Source organism: Phaseolus vulgaris, chromosome 11 (genome assembly GCF_000499845.2).
Source record: "Phaseolus vulgaris cultivar G19833 chromosome 11, P. vulgaris v2.0, whole genome shotgun sequence".
NCBI classification, from domain to species: domain Eukaryota; kingdom Viridiplantae; phylum Streptophyta; class Magnoliopsida; order Fabales; family Fabaceae; genus Phaseolus; species Phaseolus vulgaris.
This window is the reverse complement of record NC_023749.2, coordinates 50,271,183-50,293,517: the sequence shown is the minus strand read 5'-3', so window position 1 is coordinate 50,293,517 and position 22,335 is coordinate 50,271,183. Positions and strand designations below refer to the sequence as shown.

The 22,335-nt window shown below is 32.2% G+C and overlaps 4 protein-coding genes across 5 annotated transcripts; 1 reads left to right on the top strand and 3 right to left on the bottom strand.

The window, feature by feature from the left end:
* Positions 1-1,469: 1,469 nt before the first annotated feature.
* On the top strand, positions 1,470-6,344 carry LOC137832150 (uncharacterized). Of its 2 annotated transcripts, XM_068640175.1 has the most exons (6): positions 1,472-1,856; positions 3,290-3,604; positions 3,720-3,768; positions 4,903-5,176; positions 5,424-5,502; positions 6,004-6,344. In XM_068640175.1, exons 1-6 carry the CDS (start codon positions 1,542-1,544, stop codon positions 6,202-6,204), a joined length of 1,233 nt encoding a protein of 410 aa, XP_068496276.1. In that variant the 5' UTR covers positions 1,472-1,541; the 3' UTR covers positions 6,205-6,344. The 2 variants fall into 2 exon arrangements, with proteins under 2 accessions (XP_068496285.1, XP_068496276.1); XM_068640184.1 differs by lacking the exon at positions 5,424-5,502 and having other exon boundaries at positions 1,470-1,856; positions 6,004-6,197.
* A 1,070-nt stretch (positions 6,345-7,414) lies between these two features.
* LOC137830854 (putative 12-oxophytodienoate reductase 11) lies at positions 7,415-9,388 on the bottom strand. Its single transcript, XM_068638289.1, has 5 exons — positions 9,226-9,388; positions 8,807-8,947; positions 8,581-8,711; positions 8,319-8,468; positions 7,415-8,151 (listed from the first exon to the last, which is right to left on the bottom strand). Exons 1-5 carry the CDS (start codon positions 9,294-9,296, stop codon positions 7,559-7,561), a joined length of 1,086 nt encoding a protein of 361 aa, XP_068494390.1. The 5' UTR covers positions 9,297-9,388; the 3' UTR covers positions 7,415-7,558.
* Positions 9,389-16,020: 6,632 nt separating this feature from the next.
* Positions 16,021-17,937, bottom strand: LOC137810154 (putative 12-oxophytodienoate reductase 11). Its single transcript, XM_068611305.1, has 5 exons — positions 17,778-17,937; positions 17,425-17,565; positions 17,029-17,159; positions 16,767-16,916; positions 16,021-16,682 (listed from the first exon to the last, which is right to left on the bottom strand). Exons 1-5 carry the CDS (start codon positions 17,846-17,848, stop codon positions 16,090-16,092), a joined length of 1,086 nt encoding a protein of 361 aa, XP_068467406.1. The 5' UTR covers positions 17,849-17,937; the 3' UTR covers positions 16,021-16,089.
* Positions 17,938-19,729: 1,792 nt separating this feature from the next.
* LOC137809445 (uncharacterized) lies at positions 19,730-20,755 on the bottom strand. The gene is made up of 3 exons (XM_068610554.1): positions 20,570-20,755; positions 19,969-20,250; positions 19,730-19,852 (listed from the first exon to the last, which is right to left on the bottom strand). Exons 1-3 carry the CDS (start codon positions 20,753-20,755, stop codon positions 19,730-19,732), a joined length of 591 nt encoding a protein of 196 aa, XP_068466655.1.
* Between the last annotated feature and the right edge of the window lie 1,580 nt (positions 20,756-22,335).

Genomic DNA, 22,335 nt, shown 5'->3' with positions numbered 1-22,335 from the left:
ACATTCCAGTTTCTTCAGTCCCTTCTGGATCCCAGACGCTATAGTTGGGGACATACCACCTAGAATGGTTATCAGGTCAAATTGTTTCGAACACGTGAAATGTCACTCACCTCAAATTTTATTACCGTTAAAATTAATAAAGTTATGCACTATTTTCTCATGCAACCGTTCTTTCCTAATAAGAGTTTCGGTTGAAAAGATTTTAATGATGCATCAACTACTCAAGTAAGATAAACCTTATTTACGATCAACAAATTAACAATAAAAATAATTATTCAATAGCCGAATGAGTAAATATAAATTGATCATTGATCTGAAAACTTAATGTTAGTTGTATTTTTAAAATTATGTTTTAATGATTAAATCGTCTTACCAAAGTCATATGATTGTGAGACATTTTATAATTTCAAATACTACATCATTTTGTTTTTGTTTTTAAAGATTAAATTCGTTTCATCTTATACATTTATTCTCTTTTACTTTTTTGGAAAAGTTAGTGGCTCCAATTCTATGATATTTTCTTTCATAATTCTTTAAATGAGAATTTTATTTAATGGGATAACTAAATCTTAAACTCTAAACGTAGTTAATTAATGTCATTAAATTTTTATTTCACATATTATCTTAACAATTATATATATTGTTGAGGTGCCGATTATAAAAATAAATAAATATATACATATCTATTTTTGTACTCGTTTTAATCACAATTATTTTGTTACGCAATCTAAAAGATTTCATTTCATTAAAAAATTATTAAAAAAATTATTCTTCAATAATCTCTCACCCTACTTAATATTTTCTGGAAGCATGATTTCCCCATTGGTGAAAGACCTCTGCATTTGACCCATACAACCTTGTTCCCTTTGGATGAATACCTTAACCATGATGTTTTGACCATGATGTTATTCTGTTTGAAAGAGAATGAGAATCATTATACATTTTCTGAAATGACATTGTTCATATCAGAAAAAAAATAAATTAAAGTAGTTTTTCAAATTTCTTATTGTTCATTAATGTTAATTTACATTGTTAATATTTTGTTCTTAGTATTAAAGAACATGAATTATTACTTCTCTTTTTTCAGTTCTACAACCAAATTAACTTTCAACCTTATTTTGTTTTCATCACACTAACGTGTCTTAAATATATTAATTATAAAATAAAAAAGACTCTTAATCTAATTTTGGATATAATCTAATTAAACATAATTTTTTTTATTAAATAACTTAATATCCCTCATGACTTGATTTAAGTGGGTTTGGATTGAATTAAATTAGGTTAAATTTAAGTATGAGTTTAGTAATAAAAAAAAATCTGTTAAAAAAAAGAGTAAATATATTCAAAAACTTTAATTTTATATATAAAAAAACTATTATAATGATACAGATATTTAAATTAAGAAATGTAATATTATAATTAGGTTGTAAAATAGTTATATATAAAAAATATTATTACGTCTACAAAAATAGCATGAAGTTCCAAAGCTGATGGCAGAGAAAACGACGTTCTAGATTCTTCGAAGGCGACAGAGAGCGTTGATGGCGAACGAAAACGGTTACACGATGGAGTACAGAGGCTACAGAGACGGCGCGTGGTACACGGCGCGCGTTTCGTTGGAGGGAGAGACGCTGAGAGTGTGGTGCGTGGACTTCCCTGACGAGTGCGATCACGCGTTTGAAGCCTCCCAGTTTGGGGAATGTGAGCACCTCAATGATTTCGAGAGTCGCTTTAGGCCCTTCTCCAAACAGCTTCAAGACAGCGAGTGCGGTTTACTCGCGAAAGGAACGATGGTCTGCGCGTGTCAGCGCTTCGGCGACGATGACCTTCGCTTCTACGACGCCGTCGTGGACGGGGTTAGTCTCCACTCGCCACTCCTATTTGTGTTTTACATCTTTTGAACTTTAGGCTCTGTTTGGTTTAAGATTTTATATGATATGGTATAAGCGCTTTTGGGGATGGAAGTGGCTAGTTTGTGTAAATAATATAAGCATCAGTTTCTTTAAATTTAAAATAAATGTTTTCTAAGTAATTTTTTTTTTCAAAACCATTTATTTAAGAAGCAGCTTCAGCATTTGCTTACTAAACTAAAATAATCTAAAAAGTAATAATAGCTTTTCTATCAATGATATAATAATGATCGATCCATTATTTTGAAATTTGGTTTTGCTTTTTTAAAGAGATAAGTCTCTTAAAGCCCTTTTAAGCTCATTTGTTGAGAGAAGTGACACTTAATATGATTGAGGAATGTCATGTGTGATGGTGATAATGTGGTTATCATGAATAAATTTCCCTGAAGGATTAAATTAACTTGATTTTAAGACTAGATTATTAGTCTTTTTATTTTTTGTTCTAATTTAAAATATTTTACTTTTAGTTTTAAGTTGTGTGGTCATTTTTTTGATGTGGAATAAGATCAGAATAGGATTATTTTTAAATTATGGAGTCAAATTTGAAGATTTTATTTCGTAATTATGATTGTGTAGCATTGGGGATGGTCATGGTTCTAAATTGTGATTGTGGTGCGGGCATTGTGGCTGCTTTCATGCGAATTGGAAATGGTGGTGTGAAACTGTTATATGTTTTTCATTGAACTGAAATAGGAATTTGACATTGGTATATCTTTTATTGAAATCTGAATATTCATTCTTTTAACGTTATGAAATTTGCAAGGAAATTTGAATATTCATCCGAAGGTAGAATTGATTTTGTTTCAAAATCTCAGTTTGATTAGATGGGATAAAAATAGCCTTTGATTTGAGTTGAAAATATTTACATTAAATTTTATAGCAAATTTGAACCAATTTTATTTTTGAGAAATGCTATCAACAAGCATTTATTATGGACTAAAATTTAGGTTGCGCTCACTGACGTGGATCTATGGCCATATTTAATGAATATTTTCATTATTTGAGTAAATATATAATTTTGTTCTTGACGCATGAATATAAAAACGCTTCCAAAATTTTCAATTTCATGAGAAATTAATCAAATTTAGAAACCAAAGTTGTTGTAAATTAAGACAGAGTCCGAGGCTAAATTGTTATGAAAATAATGGGTTCGAGGACTACATTGATACAGTAATGTATGATTTTTTCCACGTTTATGAGAAGGTTATGTAAGTTTCTTAAGAGCTGCAAGTTGAAATGAACATTAAGTGAGTCCTAGATACTAGATACTAAATTCAATGAAATAAAGCTGGTGGTCTCTTACTTAGTTTTGGGAGAATAACGCAATCAACTTTTACATTCTTGATTAAATTAAATTGTTTCCTCTGTATCCTTCATAGGTGCAACGAAGAGAGCATTCTTTGACAGCAGAAGAGGAATCATGCTTGTGCAACTTCATACTCTTTTGGTTACAAGGACCAAATGCGGGAAATTTGACTGTTACAACAATTGAGGATATCTGCATAGTTCAACCTGAAGGAGAGCTAGATCCTGTATTGGTTTCGTTTCTGGAGATGGCAAAGGGGAAAATAGATTTGTTTTCCTCTCGTTCTGTTTCAGCATCAAGGGGATGTTCTAGCATGGAAATTGTCCCAGAATGGAACGGAAGCTTAGGCAATACTTGTGGAATTGGTTATTTTGAGCGAATAGAAGAGGCAAATACTATATGTTTTTTATTATGTAACCATGAGTACTTTCAACTAACTTGTTGAATGTATTTTCATTGCGTGACATGATAACTTACTTGCGTGACAATATATTACTTGACAGGAAAAACAAGATGCTAAGCCGTCTGTTGCCAAAGTATTTTCACCCGAAGGTTTGTTTCTGTGTGACAGTAGAGTTTAACAGTAGAACTAGGTTTGACTCACTGGGTTTTGCTGCAAAATCCATTTCATGTTTTCAGATATTTTTTTGGATCTCTTCTTATGATTGTCCATCTAGTTCTGTCAGTGCTAAGTCTTAAGCTGTCAAAATTACAGGTCAACATTTAGGATCATATGATTTTATTTACTAGGCGTGTAAAATTGAGTCAAAGTTTACATGACTGGTTACATGGTTACATGTAAGACTGTGTTCAAGTAAATTTGACATTGTCACATTGTCATTGTAAAATTGTTAGAACTACAACTCATAATATGATTAAAAATGAGCTATTGGCCTATTGATTTGATGGTTAGACTGTACACAATTTAAATGGAATGATGGTTATTGGGTTTAAAATGAAAAATAGGATCTATCTATTCTTGACAACTTGTGTTTTTATTCATTTAGGTTGTTTGTGTATTTGATATTCTTCACTTATATTTTGTTCAGTTTCTTTAATTGAAATTTGCTTTGCTCTTTACTTTTGCATAATCTTAAGTCTTTGCAACAATTCTCAAGCTGGTGAATTTCTGTATACAAATGGAGCATTGTTTGGTTTTTTCCCTTTGGTCACGTTACGTCTGCAGTGATCTATCATTGCTACGGTCATGAATTGTGAACAATATGACATTCCTAGATTTATGTTTATCTATCCCTTCCTACTTAAAATGTAAGCCATGTTTGTTTTTTCTGACAGGTTAAAGTATTTCTTTGTGAATTTTATGTTAATTTTCTGTGCCTCTTTCTTTATATACTTCTTATAATAGTTTGGGATCTTACGATCCTGCTTTAAATTTTATGGTCAAATGATTCAAATCCTTGGGAGACCTTGTTTGACACTGTTAAATGCTTATTCAACATTCTTATGTTTCAATTTTTCTCTACCATTATACATGTTCGTATGTATAAAGTTGGAGGCTTCTTCATTAGCCTATATGCTTTGCACCCATATATAACATTTATCAGGCTTGACTTTTATTTAGTGTGGTTGTTCTTATATATTTTAGGATGATGTTCTATAATATATATCTTTTAATTTTTCCTCAGATTTCCCTTTAGTTTCTGATTTCTTTTATTTGGTTTATAGTCAGCTGTGATGACATGAAAGATTGGGTTCTTGAAGGAACAAAAAATGTGTGTATGATATTGATTGCAAATATCAGTAGAGAATTATGTCCATCTACAGTTACACAGTTCTTGCATAGGCATACTTCAGTATCAGCTAGAGTCTTAATTTTTCCAAATTTGTCATCGGAGGTACTTACCAGGGGAGCCATTATATTGGATTCTGAAAAAGAGTTCCAAAAGATGTGTAGCTTTTTGAATGATCCCAACTGCATCATAACGTCTTCAACTGGCAGGTATTCTGCATGTACACTTCTTAAATATGATGTTTGCAGATATAAACAATCTACTTTCATTGTTGGTTCAATTGTGAAAAGTAAACGTCTGTGTCAATCGACTTAATGTTGAAACAGGTCTTGTTAATTCTTTTTGGAGTAATTATTTTAATAATTTAACTACAATGCCTACAAAAATCTGAATATGTCAATATTTTATATTTATTTTTACTAATTTAGAATTAATCTCTTCACTATCTTTTTCCAGGCCATGGGTGATACTTGAAAAGCTAGTGGGGCTGGAAAAAATTAAATCATCAATAGGAACATTGGGGCTTATATCAACGGTATCTTTCCTACACAAATTTCTTGACTCCTCTTTTGCGAACATTTCCAGGATTAGTAGTCATGAGCATGGAAATTATTCGCCATATGATTTCCGTCAAATTTGGACACCAGGAATACTTTAAGGAATACTTTAAATTTATGATAAAGTAGTAGGTCACCTAGTTCAATAGAGAAAACGTCTATAGTGAGGAATAATGGGATCATATTTGTTAGAGATTCTACATTAATTATAAATGTAACTATATTATACTAGCAGCAAATTTCATCTTAAAAAATTGTTTTTTGTAAAATTAAGTTAAATATATATCCATTTTTTAAAAGAGTATTAGGGTTTGTACATATAAGGTTTGTACATATAATGTCATTCAATATCATGTTGTAACCTATAAATATATATTTTCATATTCAAGATGTTGAATTCAATCCTTAACATGAGGGAATGTATGGAAGATTCTCCACATGCTGCATCACTTGTTGTCTTAAAGATTTTATCTTCGCAGAGTTTACCACAAAAAGGAAAGGGTGAAACAACAAGCAACAATTTGAAGGTTCTGCACTCAGGAACTCAAGAATTCAAGAGAGCTAGTGATATGAGGGACTTGTTTATGGAATTTATTAGTCACCAAGAACTGCTACACAAGAGACTTGCACTCGAGGAGAGAAGGGTATGTACTGATGAACAACTTACTTGTTTGGATTGAGGAGAGAGTAGAAGAGGGGAAGAAAAAAGGTAAAGAGACTCCAAAAAGTTTTTCCTCCAGATTTTACTGGTTTTGTATGCAATTGTGCAGATACTGTAAATATAACTATACCAGAAGGCTATGGACATGCTATTTTTTCCCACTAGATTGTTGTTAGGTTATTAAAGACAAAGGTTATACTAAAACAAAATTCAGTGCTTGTTAGGGAATATGTTAAGTCTTCTATTTTACACCTTTTCAAACAGTGTGTCTCTTTCTGAGACAGGGGGAAAGTGAGAATATAAATTTGTAGTTTTTACCTTGATTTTGTCAGAAAACGATCATTCATATAGGAAACATATATGATTAAGTACTTAATTATTCATTATTTAATGTAATTTAGGAAATTTTAGCACCTTCAATTTCAGCTTGACACCCTCACTCATGAATAAGCACAACCCCTTCAGTTTCCAGTAATGGATTTTATCTAGAGGCTCACGAGCTAATCTCTTATTCGATTAACATAATTTTTTATTTTTAATGCTAAAATAAAAATACAAACTATATTAAATAATAATTCAAATATTTCTAAATGTTGGGACAAACTTTTTAAATATTGGAACAAACCGTTTAAATAATGATAATTTTAATATTTAAACAATTTTAATGTAGGTATGTTTTTTTTTTTTTTTTTTATAAATTTTAGTCTAACAGTATAAAACAGACTGTTTCTTCCCATACATCCATATCTTTTTCTGCCACTTTCATACACAACATGGAAATACATTTTTATCCTTCTTTTGTCATTCCCATATAGTAGTTTTTAGATTATGTAATCCGTAAACTTATTTGAAAAAAGACTTCCGGATTACATAATCCAGAAGCTAAATAAGATTTTTCAATTGTGTAATCCAGAAGCTAATTACAAATTTAAAAAATAACTTTTGAATTATGTAATCCAAAATATTATAGAGGGGTATTTTTAGAAATTCAAAAATTTATGGAAGTGAGAGAAGAAGGTACGAATGTGCAGGAAGAAACAGTCCATCTAACAATGATCGGGAGAACCCCGTGTACCCATCCTCATAATCATATGGGCGTTTTTTGTCTTGCACCTCCATAATTTTTAACTACACCCCATAATTTTTAAAATGATATTTTACCCTTCATAAATATTTTACACTACACCAATTATTAAAAAATTAGGAGATGTTAACACTAAACTAACAAATGAGACAACCACATTTTGTTATTCAAAATATTATGCTATATCGGTTACATTATATTATTGGTTCAAAAAAGCAAATTAAACAAATTTTAAACATCAAATCTTCAAGAATATAAAATAAACCCTAACTTAAAACTCATGTGATCCTCAAGCAGTGGCTTCAAGAAAAGGGTAGTCAGTGTAACCAACAATTGGATCATGAGTGTAAAAGGTGTCCCTATTGTACTTGTTGAGTGGTGCATCAACCTCAAATCTTCTAGGCAAATCTGGATTAGCCAAAAACAAACGACCATAAGCAACAAGATCTGTGTTGTTCTCAGCCACAGCTTTGTTCCCATCTTTTCTGTCATAGCCCCCTGCAACAATGAAGGTGCCATTAAAGGCCTTCTTCATTGGTGCAAGAGTGTAAGGGCTTTCCATATTCTCCCCACCAACGTTCCATCTTGGCTCAACCATGTGCAAGTAGAGAATACCATGTTTGTTGAGAGATTGGGCCATGTAGAGACCCAATGCCAGAGGGTTGGAATCACTACATTCATTGTAATCTGAAAAAGGTGATAGTCTCATTCCAACTCTATCTGCTCCTATTTCTTCAACAACAGCTTCAACAACTTCTAATGCAAACCGACAACGATTCTCCAATGATCCACCATACTTGTCTCTTCTGTCGTTAACTTGGTCTTTCAAAAACTGTTCTATCAGAAAACCATGTGCTCCATGAATCTCAACTCCATCAAACCCTATACCAGTAATTGTGGTTAGAAATTGAAGACCTTCATGACTATAGTATTAATATGGAACTCCACTCATCCATGTGAATGCATTTTTTTATGTCTACTTTATGAATACAATTCATGTGATACTTATATGTAGAGTATGAATTCATATATATAACTCATTTATTTACCTGCTTCCATAGCATTCCTTGCCGCAATTCTGAAGTCATTGATTATAGAAGGAATTTCATCTGTCTGTAACGACCTTGGTTCCATGCCATTACCAGATTTTAATGGTTTGTTGGTTGATGAAATCAGAGGTTCCCCATTTGGGTCATCATCTGTAAGGAAAATAAATGAAAATCTGATCGATTACATTCTATAAAATTGACTAAGAAACTGTAATTTAAAGCAGACATTGTACTGAAAAGTGTGATGAGGTTAGTTACATACCTTGCTCTGAAGCCCTTCCAACATGAACAAGCTGACAGAAGAATATTCCACCTTTGGCATGAACAGCATCCACGACGGGTTTCCATGCTTGGATTTGCTCTCTTGACCATATACTAGGTGCGGTTGAGTGGCTATATAATAAATATATGTTGAATATGAGAGATATATGGTGTGAGAGGTTAAATATGATAGGGATAGGTAGTTAATTAAAATGCAAATAACTTACTATTTAGAAGAGGGTGAAATACTAGTAGCTTCAGCAATGAGAAGACCTCCCTTGGTAGCTCTTTGGGAGTAATAGAGGATAGCATGGGGTTGAGGAACATTATTGTAAGATCTTGCTCTAAATAATGGTGCCAAAACGATTCTGAAAATGCAAAAAAGAAGCATAATTATATAAACTTTAGACCACGAAAGTAGGTGCATGACAGAACAAAAACCCTTCAATTTTATCTCAAGTGAATTAAGAGAAATGAAAATTAAAGAACCTATTGATTGACACAGACACATGTGTATATAAGAACACAGTTCATCTTAAAATGGCTTATTAGCTAATGAATTGAAGTTTAAGTAAGTTAAATGTTATTTGCATGTTTGACAGATAGATAAAATGAGAAGAAAAAGTAAAGAAGCAAGAGAAAGTACCTGTGGGAAATATTGAAGTTGCCCATTTTGTGAGGTGTAAGAAGAGGGATGAGATCATTACTTTCACCCATTTTTGTGTAAAACTTAGTTGTCTTCTTCCTTTGAAATTGATTTTTGTGTAGTTGCCCTTTTGTTCTCCTTCACTTTGATTGTGTTAATTCAGATTGAGTTGTGTATTTATAGATGTTAGGTGCATGGATCAAAGTCCAATGATATGATGTAAGGGAGTGCGTTCAATGTTAATATTAAATGTTACTAACACAGAATTCTTCTTTGAAGGCGTTCATTTTTTTGATATAATTAATTTAGATATAATATAATAATAAAAAATAAATTTATAATTAAATAATATAAAAAAATATTAAAAAAAAAAAATCAATATATTATTATTAAAATTTATAACTGTCCCACGATATGACGCAAGGGCTCACGTTCTCTTTCAATTGGAAAGTACTTTCTTCAGAACCCAATGCGCCACCACACAACATACGACTATGACGTGGCAATGTGTCTAAGGGCATTTTTGTCCACTACTCCATTAAAAAATTTAAATTATTAAAAACTTTGAAGGGTGTTCAACGTTGGAGTACGGTGATGGGAGTGGGCAAATCAACGTAAGATCACCTTTTTTGAAAATGGGGAGTGAATTTTAAATGATTATTAAATTATGTAAGGTTAAATTATTAAATTTTGTTAATAAATTTAAATATTTATAAAATTTAAATAGAAGGAATTATAAAATTTGACAATTAAAAATAAAAAATATTAAAATTTATAAAGGATAATATTTATATCAAGAGAATGAAATAAAATATTTTATAAGTATTACGAAAAAAATAAATGAAAAATTGTTTTTTATTTTTTTTTAATTATAATAAAATTGAATTGTGAAAAATAAATTGTAATAAATTTGTAGATATATTTTTATAATAAAATTCAATTTGGTTGAAAAATTATAATAAATAAAATTATAATAAATAAAATTATAATAAATTATAAAATGATGGTATTTTTTTTTAAAAAAAGATATAAAAATGTAATAGCAAAAGTTAAATAATATTGCTGGAATATTTTATAAAAAAAAATAATTGAATGGTTTAAAAAATTATAAATAAAGTGAATAAGTGTATCATTGTGTTTAAAAAAAATAAAGTGTATAAATTATAATATTAAAATTTAAAATGAGAAATAAATCGTAATTAAAATGGAAGATGATGTAAATAAATAATGAGTAATTATAAAGTATAATAATAAATATTGTGTAATAATATTTAATTATAAATATATATAAGAAAAATAGAGAGAAATGAAATCTTTACGTTGCACACTTGGGTTAAGAAGTTGAGTACTTTTCCAATGATTAATCATTTGTTAGGCATCAACATCATTTTGTATTTGTATTGTGTCGTATACAAGTTTTTTATTGACAATTCTAGTTGGACGATGGTAGCTTATTTCTATAACATTTTTTCAGTCTCCATATTGTAGTATTGCCAATATGTTGTGAAATAGTTTATTAAAAGAACAATTATGTGAGATTGACATTGTTGTACATACAGGTTAGACCATAACCATTTCAACTTTCTATTATCTTGGATTGACGTATGACTCTGGTTATTGAAAAACACTTTCTCTTTATGGTAATCCATTTCTCCAGACAATAATTATTATTTTTTATATAAAAAACTACATGTTAGACATTACTATGAATATTCGAATCTCATCTAGGCTGACACCTTGAAATTCACCAATCATTTGCCTAAAAATGTAAGATGTAATAAATGAAAAGAAATAATACACGAATGCTCCATAGCAACAATGACACCTATAATTTCAACATATACGGAAGTATGAATCCCCAAAAAGGTAGAGAATCCATAAATGTACTCACCAAGACTACCTCTAAAAATGCCTCCACAAGCAATTAAACTAGGACTCCCACAAGTAGCACCATCCATGTTAACTTTGATCCACCACACCTCCGGAAACTGCCATAAGACTTGAATAAGAGTCATAACTTTCCCGGATCTAGTACAAACATTAAAGAAGTAGAGAAATCATGAATATTATTAGACATATTCTTCTTAGACAACTTGAAAGAGATACAAATGTGATCCTTAATCATGTGGAGAGGATAATCCATATTGATGCACTTACATGATTTCTCATGCGCCAAATCATCCATAAAGTGAACGTAATAACGGTAGGTCTAAGATGCTGAATAATAGGAATATTAGAGGACTTAAGGAAAGCAACCAAGTTCATGCCTAAATGTTAATTATGTATGGAAAAACATTATCAAGCCAATACTCTATAATAGAACAATTAAAAAATTAAATGATCAATACTTTCCTCTTTCACCCTACACAAAGAACACATAACGCATAAATCAACACCCTTTTTATGAGCCTCAATATTTAGGGAGGTGTATATCAAGAATTTTTCAAAAAACAAGAGACTCTGAGGGAGGTAAAGAAACGAAACAAACTAATTTATCCCAATCATAAGGAGAGTTAGAAACAAAGAAATTCCTGGCAGTTATTTGGAACAAAAGCCCAATGTCTTCCAAACTACATTAAGAACATCAGATAAACCATATACAATCAGATTATTCAAAGATATAAGCTCAGGATGTAACCAAAGATCACAAGATATAATCCATTCACTGCCAATCCAACCACTTGCAACTATAGTAGAGAACTTTATTCTTTTCACTACTACATAAAAGCCCTTTAACGATAGTTAAAAAGGTCATATAAAGACGATCCTAAAACCGTTGTTACTACGGGTGTTGTTATAAATCATCTATTTATACACATTAATGACACAAAAAATGAAAAAATAAAAAAAAACACTTATAACGACGATTCCAATTTGGAAACCATCATTATAAGTGCTTCTGGCGGGCTTTTAAAGATGCTTCCCACTGAAACCATCGTTATAAATGTATTTTTTTTAAATGGTTTTTTATTATATACTCACTTTAATCTTGCATAAAATATTAAATTTTCATAACAATAATGCATGTAATATCATAATTTAAATATGAAAGTCTACATACAATAAATTAGTACATATAACATTCTACAAAAAGTTCTACAAATATATGAAAAAGTTCTATGTCATTCTAATAATTCATCTATACAAGTGTTTTTGTATATAGGTATTACCTAATCCCAACCTCTAAATTTCAGCTGAACATAGTTGACATCCAAATTGCTTATTGCATTGCCAAGTTAAAATAAGTGAATTGGACACATTAAAATGAGTGAACAAATAAACTTTAAATACCTTAAGGTGCATCCAAGTGGGTTTTTTTTGCATTTGCACTTTCCCTCCCACTCAGCATATTATAAGCATTGAAATAATAAGATTTCATGTTAGAGCACATAACATTATGTAATGTATGAGTAATAAATTTGTGAATGTAATATAATCACAATGGTTTGATAAATCTCTAATTTACAGTAGGAAACATGATGCAAAATTTCATAATTTTCTGACAAGTGAAAGTATGAGAACTAAAACCTTAAAATACTTGAAAAATACCTAAATAATACTTAAAAATAAAAAAATAATAGTAAATGGTGGATTTTTGAAATTTTGGTGGACCCTAATCCCCTTCAGGAATTGGCCACGTGATTTATTACCTCGTTTCGAGCTACTTTCATTTTTAAGCATCTCCATCCGACTTCTTTGTCAAAAGTTATGATTGTTTGAAGTTTTTTCGTGCTAATTTTTGGCATGAAATCCTAAACCCTAAATCTATCACTCTTCTCCATCAAATATCCACTAAATGAAGTTCCTACAAACCCTAAACTACTAACTAATCAACATATACATGCAAATATTTATTTATTATAAAATTAATTAAAAATACTAACCTTTTATGTGCGTGTGCAGCCGAGTCCGTCTGTGGTGGTGAGGTAAGAAGGAGGCTTAGGGTTTAGGGTGTTGGACGTCCTGGTAGCGTGTGGAAATGCAGCCTGTGTGAAGGGTTGGCGCCGGAGGTGTTGTCGGTGTGAAGGGTTGTGCACACGGACAGATACGCACCACGTGGAGAAGGTATGGAGTGGCTGGAGGTGCGGAGGGTTGGGGCACGAAGGAGACAGGCGTTGACTGTGGTGGAGAGGGAGAGAGAGGCAAGGAAGAGAGCTTGGGGCACGGGAAGAGAGCCTGAGAGGGTAGGCCGGAGGCGGCACACCGTAAAGGTTGGAGCGCGCGGTGTTGGTGCATTAATGGAGAACGCGTTGATGGAGAGTGTGCGGTGCTCGCGGAGAGAGAGCGACGAGGTTTAGTGTGCAGGAGAGACCATTTGAGTTTGCAATGGTGGTAGAGGGAGGCGCAGGGGCGGCGCTTGGGAGAATGGAAGAAGATGAAGTGGAGTGAGAGGAGATGAAGTGAGTTAAGAGTCAGAGTGAGAGTGTCAAGGAAGAGCCCATGCGAACGAATAAGTTCAAGCAACTTTATAACGACGGTTCAGGAGGGAACCGTTGTTATTTGCACATGAATGTACATATAACGATGGTTCAGGTGAGAACCGTCGTTAAAAATGGGAAAAAAATTACAAAGTTACCATCACCTCTTTTATTACTACTGTTCTTTATGAACTGTCTTTATACGGGGTCGTAGATTCCATTTTCTGTACTAGTGTTTCTCATACAAAACCCGAGCAAAAAAAAAAAAGAAATACACCTTTGAGAACACCACAAATCAATCCAAAAGTTAATCCTATCACCCTTCCCAAATCTAGAAGTATTTTCAAGCACAATGTCATAATTATAGCCTTTTATCCCTTGACAAATAAAGAAAGAATGAAAAGTTGAAAATTTAACATATTTAGACTTCATAAATCTGGCCCAAGGCATGATGTAAGCAAACTCCCAAGCTTGTTGAAGAAGGCATGCCTTATTTTCAACCTACAAATTTAGAACCTGCAACCCTCTACACTCCTTAGGACTAGACCTTTTTTTTATTAACATTCCTCGTCCAAATAACTTTTTTTGACCCATTTATTAACATGTTTTAAAGGAGAATGAGGTCATCTATAGATTTGAAAGCTATAAGCCATAATACCAGATAGGGATGGAATTAACAAGCTGAAGCCTCCCCATCATGCTTAAGATTTTACCTTTCCAAGAAGCTAACTTACTTTTATCAGCCAAAAGTTGAAAGTAACAGGTCTTAGGAGCACTCAAAAAAATAGGAAGACCAAGATAGTTAAAAGGAATGGAACCCCTATTGCTGCCTAAGATGTTTTTAATGCGATCATAAAAAGAAGGAGTGTCCTGCACAGTAAAAAACAAACTTTTAGAACTATTAATCCACTTACCAGAGAAAACACCACATATATGAAGAAAGTCCATAAGAGTAGTTAAAGATTTTTTGTTGGCCCTGCAGAAGACAGTTATGTCGTTAGCATATGAGAATGGAAAATACTTCTTTTAGGACACGCCATAGGGAGAATTTGTTGATCAAGAATTAACTATGAAAGATCTTTACAAAAAACCTTCTCTGCAAGAAAAAAAGAGAAAAGGAGATAAGGAATCCCCTTGCCTAAACCCACAACTACAAGAGAAATAACAAATGAACTACCGTTTATCCTGATTGGAAGGAAAAACTGACTCTAGTATACAATGTATCCATTTGATAAATTTAGGGTAAAAAAGAAATTGTAGTAGAACCTGTAACAAAAAATTGCAATTCAAAGTATCAAAAGCTTTAGTAACATCAATTTTAAAAGCTACTTTACCTCCCTTGAGTCTTTTAGATATCAAGTTAATAGCTTAAGAGATCATGCATATGCAATCTTTTATATTCCTCCCTTAATAAAGCCATTTTGGTTATGATAAACAATTCTACTGCAAACCTTTTCAAGTGTGTCACTAAGAATTTTGGAAATAATCTTCAACTTGAAACTTGAAATTTGCTACATCAATAATAGGTCTGAAATCTTTAATATCCTCTATCCTGAGAAACTTAGGAATCAAACAATCAAATTAGCATTATTCATCCCAGAAAGAGAGAAAAAAATGCTTAAGAGCAACACACACCTCACTACTAATAATATTCCAACAACCATGAAAAAAAAGCTCCCACAAAGCCATCTGGTTCATAGGCACGATCAGGATTTAGATTGAAAACAACTCTATTAAATTCATCTTCAATCCGAAAACCATTCTCATCCTATCTAACAAAAGAATGAATGTATTGAGCAATAAAATGAGAAGCATCGAAAGCATGAATTTGTGATGTACTTTATTAATTATTTTAACTATTTCAAAGTTAAGATATGAACTAATCACTATTTCATTAATAATTTAAACCTATTTGATCCAACCCTCTTCTTAAATATGGACATCCAAAACCTTTTTTCTTTTACACATTGGATCAACTCTCTTGTACTCTAAAAGTAACTTTGATAAATAAGAGATATACTTTTTTTTAAAAAAAACTCACGTATTGACAAATAAGAAAAAAAATTAGAGAACTCTTTTATTCTAAGTTTGTTTGAGAGTTTAATTCTAAGTCCATTCCATAACTTTAAAGGAATTGCTCATAATTATTTCTCTTGATAATTTTTTTTTTTGAGCCGTTTTGAGCAGACCTTAGAAAGAGTATTTTTGTTATTGTTGTTGCAGTCCTCTTCTTATGAAACACATTTAATGTTTTTTAAATTACTTTTTCCTTTTTCAATATCAAAGCATCACATCAATAAAGTTGATGTTATTACATGTAAAATATTATACTGTTTCTGTTGCATTATATTATAGGTTCAAAAAATGAAAATACAGATTAAACAAATTTGAAACATCAAATATTAAAGAATATAAAATAAACCCTAACTTAAATTTCATGTGATCCTCAAGCAGTGGCTTCAAGAAAAGGGTAGTCAGTGTAACCAACAACTGGATCATGAGTGTAAAAGGTGTCCCTATTGTACTTGTTGAGTGGTGCATCAACCTCAAATCTCCTAGGCAAATCTGGATTAGCCAAAAACAAACGACCATAAGCAACAAGATCTGTGTTGTTCTCAGCCACAGCTTTGTTCCCATCTTTTCTGTCATAGCCCCCTGCAACAATGAAGGTGCCATTAAAGGCCTTCTTCATTGGTGCAAGAGTGTAAGGGCTTTCCATAGTCTCCCCAGAAATGTTCCATCTTGGCTCAATCATGTGCAAGTAGAGCACACCATGTTTGTTGAGAGATTGGGCCATGTAGAGACCCAATGCTAGAGGGTTGGAATCACTACATTCATTGTAATCTGAAAAAGGTGATAGTCTTATTCCAACTCTATCTGCTCCTATTTCTTCAACAACAGCTTCAACAACTTCTAATGCAAAGCGACAACGATTCTCCAATGATCCACCATACTTGTCTGTTCTGTCGTTAACTTGGTCTTTCAAAAACTGTTCTATCAGAAAACCATGTGCTCCATGAATCTCAACTCCATCAAACCCTATACCAGTAATTGTGGTTAGAAATTGAAAATTGATGTGATATTTATATATAGAGTATGAATTCATATAACTCATTTATATACCTGCTTCCATAGCATTCCTTGCCGCAATTCTGAAGTCATTGATTATAGAAGGAATTTCATCTGTCTGTAACGACCTTGGTTCCATGCCATTACCAGACTTTAATGGTTTGTTGGTTGATGAAATTGGAGCTTCCCCATTTGGATCATAATCTGTATGGAAAATTAATGAAAATCTGATCGATTACATTCTATAAAATTGACTAAGAAACTGTAAATTAAAGCATATATTGTACTGAAAAGTGTGATGAGGTTAGTTATATACCTTGCTCTGAAGCCCTTCCAACATGAAAAAGCTGACAGAAGAATATTCCACCTTTGGCATGAACAGCATCCACAACGGGTTTCCATCCTTCGATTTGCTCTCTTGACCATATGCTAGGTGCGTTTGGGTGACTATATAGACATAACAAGTATCATCAAATTAGATGAAATTTTTATACAAATGAAAATAATAAAGATATATGTTGAATATCAGACCTATCATAAAGCAGTCAAAATTGAAACACACATATAAGTCAGATAAACGCTAAAAAAGTCATATTTTTAAGTAATCAATTGTTAATTATCAAGGTATATTGCAATATTTGTGAGTATATACATATATATAATGTGAGAGGTTAAATTTGATACGTAGTTAATTAAATTTCAAATGACGTACTATTTAGAAGTAGGTGAAATACTGTTAGCTTCAGCAATGAGAAGTCCTCCCTTGGTAGCTCTTTGAGAGTAATAGAGAACAGCATGGGGCTGAGGAACATTATTGTAAGATCTTGCTCTAAATAATGGTGCCAAAACGATTCTGATAATACATAAAAGAAGCATAAGTGAATTAAGAGAAATGAAAATTAAAGAACCTAATGATTGACACAGACAAATATGTATATAAGAACACAGTTCATCTTAAAATGGCTTATTTAGCTAATGTTTGAAGTTTAAGTAAGTTAAATGTTATTTGCATGTATGACAAATAGATAAAATGAGAAGAAAAAGTAAAGAAGCAAGAGAAAGTACCTGTGGGAAATATTGAAGTTGCCCATCTTGTAAGGTGTAAGAAGAGGGATGAGATCATTACTTTCACCCATTTTTGTGTAAAACTTAGTTGTTTTCTTCCTTTCCAATTGATTTCTCTGATGCTTTTTCTGTAGTTGCCCTTTTGTTCTCCTTCACTTTGTTTGTGGTAAATCAGATTGAGTTGTGTATTTATAGATGTTAGGTGCATGGAACAAAGTCCAATGATATGATGTAAGGGAGTGCGTTCAATGTTAATAATAGAGAAATTGTGTTTGAACTGTTGATGCAATGAATAATTGACTTTGAATTGTATTTGTACTTTTTGCCACATCGTTCTTTTGTCAAACACTTGATAGTCATTTTGAGATGAAGTGGTAGTGATCATTTCGGTATTGATTGAACAGTGTTCTCCGGTGAGAACATATAGTCTTTTTTAGGTTTAATAATTTTTTTATTCTCATCTATATATTCTTAGACACCTTCTGATGCTTTCCACCTTCTTAGACATCTATATTATTGCCATCCATAGTAAGCACAAAGGAATTTGTTCTTTCCAACTTCTGATGCATAAGCTGAATGATTATGCAGGTTTGATGCTGGAGTTTTGCTGCTTGTATGGGCAAGGTAGAGAGCTTAAGGCTTGAGGTTTGTGCCATCAGCTGGTCCTTTTCTATAGCTTTTAGAACCCTCTTTAACTTAGTTGCTTTTTGGTTTAAGGATGGACTTTGTATAAGGGTTGAGATACCCCTAAATGAATTTTATATAAGGATTGAGATATTTCTAAAGCATCCATTTTAATTCATTTATTCTTTGCTGATAAAAATAAATATTCTTAGACACCAAAACGACAAAATACATTTATTTGTGACCACTAAAAGATAAAACATTAATTTAGTTTTTAATATAAAATTTAAATTATAATATTTATTATTTTATTATTAAAGTGAGAGTATTTATATTTTGAATGTTTTTAATAGTATGTTTTAAAGGAGTCTATATATATATTTATAATATAGTGTGATTCTTTATTATTTATATTTGGTATTATTTTAATTAATGAATTAACATTTATTGATGATATATTTGTTAGAATCTAAATAATTGGTAGTTAAAACCTTGGTAGCTAATTAAATACCAAATTATAAACTATTTAACAATAATAGAAACTAATTTAGAAACCAAAATTTTTTTAGTCTCTAAAATGGTCTCTAATTTAGTCATTATAGCAATTAATTATTTTTTGTCTCTAAAACTAGTTTCTATTTCATGATTTTCTTGTAGTGTGTCTAGATGAAACTCAAAGAAAACAAAATCATCTTTGACAAATTAAGTAACACTTAATAGATTTTTGGTGATATAAGGAACATGTAACAAATTGTTTAGGTTTAGAATGACATGTGAATCATAAGATGAGACAAACGAAAAGACATCAACACCACAAATACTCAAACTTCCATTGTTGCTTATGAAAATCTGGTCAAGACCATCAAAATGTTGAAGTTGCTTTATGTTCTAAGATTCACCAATAACACGGAAACTTGCTATAGAATTTGGTATCCAAATTCTATAACACTAGGTTTCCTTGTAGAGGTGGACTTCATCAACATTGCACTAGGTTGAGTGTTATATCCAGACTTATTATTAGTGTTTATCCATGTATTTGATGTCTTATATGAGTCATCCTAAGGAATATATTGTTGCGTGGCTCGATTAATAAAACACAATAAGGTTGATACGAAACAATAAATATCAGGCTCCCAAGCTTCATATTAAGGATTGATATTGTCAAGTGTTTCATTTTTCTTCCAATTTTGTAAACCTTCTCTCCAGGTTACCAAATTTTGCTGCAACACTCTACAATTGATATACCTGGACACTCCTTTCATTCAGAAGATTATGCTTTTAATTAGTCAAGAAATTGCACAATTCTTCCAAGTTACTTGATTTTTCTCTTAAACCTTCAAGCTCAATTTTTTCATCAGAAGGGACTTCTTTGGTAATGTACTCTTTAAGTTGAGTTTGAACATCCGGTTCTTCGCCATCTCCATGTTTGCAAGCACTCGTCCATTTTTGTCCTTCAAGTAAAAAATTCGGTCTTTCATGAAAATCGAATAACCTTTCTCGAATAATTGTCCCATACTAAGAATATTACTCTTCAAGTCAGGTACATAATAAACGTCCTCCATAGTACCTTGTTTTCCATCCTTTTGAGAAAAACATATTTTTCTCCGGCTTTGATGGGAACCTTTGTTGAGTCTCCAAAAGACACATGTCCCTCTTCTCTCTCTTGTATATCAAGAAAGAGATGTTTGTGCTCACACATATGACTACTAACACCAGTGTATAGATACCATACCATGTCACTATCCAGAATGACGCATTCATTGGCCATCATGAGAATTCCTTCCTCTTTTGTCTCATCTTCCTCCACCAAATTTGCATTTTCTTTCACTTTCTTCTTGGCATAACACTCCTTTGCATAATTTCCATATTTGCCTCAATTGTAACATTCAACGTTAGGACAATTTGAATGACCACCTCGATCATGACCTCGTCCATGCCAGTTTTGCTAGTTCATTTGTCCCCTAGCTTCATTTTTTTTCCATAATCGCGACCTCCGTTGAGATCAAAACTGCGACCTCCATGTCCATGCCCTCTTCCTTGGTTATGTTGCACGTACATCACCTCTTCCTCTAAGATTTTTTTTTTCCTTGTTCATGTGCTTCAAGAGAACCCGTGAGATCATAAATGGTCATCTCTTCAAAGTTTCTTGACTCCTCGATTGTACATACAACATTTTCAAAGTCATCAGTCAATGACCGAAGAATTTTCTCCACAACCCTTGTATCCATGAGAGTTTCTGCATTGCGTTTTAGTTGATTGACTACTGTTTGCATACGAGTGATGTAACTACATACATCTTCTGAATCCTTCATCTTCATGGTCTCCAACTCACCTCGTAGAGTTTGAAGACGCATTTGTTAAACTCAGACTGCACCCTTGAACACCTTTTCCAAGATGTCTCATGCTTCCTTTGAAGTGGATGCACCATCAATTTTCTCAAAAATTGCCTCATCAACAACTCGATACAACATATACAAAGCTGTTTTATCTTTCGATCGTGTCTCTTTCAACATTTTGTTTTTGGGTCGCTGAGTCACTAGTGGTATTTCCCGATTCTTCAAAACCTTCTTGAACCACCTCCCAAAAATCTTGGGATCCTAGAAGGGTTTCATTTGGATGCTCCAATTATCATAATTGGACATATATTTGTTAGTCGAGACAGAGACAAATTATTGGTTATGCTGATCATAGCTTTGATACCAATTTGTGATAGCTTTGAGTTTAATGCTAATAGAAAGAGCGAACGATGGAGCGCGGTGGCTGGATGAGTGTGTGGTGTAGGGTGCTATGTTGAGTGGTTGTTGACGTTTCCAATGGCTCTGACAATGCATCGACAACTGGGGTGGTGGTAGGCGGTGCAGGAGTGGAGGAATTGGGTGCTGTGGTGAGTGTTGGAAAAAATAAAAGGAGTGTGTGTTAATTGGAGAGTGGGGTGATGATGAGTGAATAAAAAAAGAAGAGTGCGTGAGGGAAAATGATGGTGAGAGTGAGAAAATTTGTGTTTTTGTGTAGTGTGGGTGATGGGTATAAATAAGGATGTGAAAGAAAGGAGGGAGAATATGATAGTTGTTGCCATGAGAAAAGGGGGGAAAGATAATGGGAGAAAAGAGAGGGTGTGGGTGAGAGAAAATCTAAGAACAATTGAGAGAAAGAGGGGTCAGAGAAAGAAGAAAAAAGAAAAAAAAGGAAGGTATGAAGAATAATTAGTGAAATGGGCTAGGAGTGCGTGAGAAACAAGGGTGTGTGAAGAGTAATGAGCGAGATGGACTATGGATGCCCGAGGATAAACAAGTGTGTGTGAATAGTAAAAAACTTCTGGGTAGAAGGGGTGCGGGAAGATAAAAAAGTGGTTGTCGCCAGTAAGAAACTGCTCGACCAGGAGGGGTGTGTCGAGAAAAACAGAGCGGTGCAAAAAGAGCAGGGGAATTTTATTCTTTCTTTCCTTTTTTTTTTCTTTTTCAACACTAAATAATCTTTCTGACTTTTTTTATGATTTTTCAAGAAAAAAAAAGGTATATATTTTTTATTTTTATTATCTTTTTTATTAGTAACAAAAATTTAAATATCCAACAAAATTGGATGATGACAATAATTAAGATAGAATAAATTTATTGGAATAAAATACTCTGGAGATGTTTTTAAAGTATTAATGATACGTGTTCATTATAAGAGATCCTAAATATTTGCCCACAAAAACTACTCTCCCCAAATAGTAGTCTTTTACTTTCAATTTCTTGCAAGAATTTTTCCCTTTTTATTGTAAGGTAACGACATTGTGTTCAACTTTTTAATTTATGTGTTCTATATTTCCTGATATCATGTACCAAAGTTCTCAATATTAATAAACTTAACTTCCCTAATCAATTTAATATTAGAACTTATACATTGCTTGAGTAAATTTGGTTTTTACAGACCAATTATATCCCTATAGTTT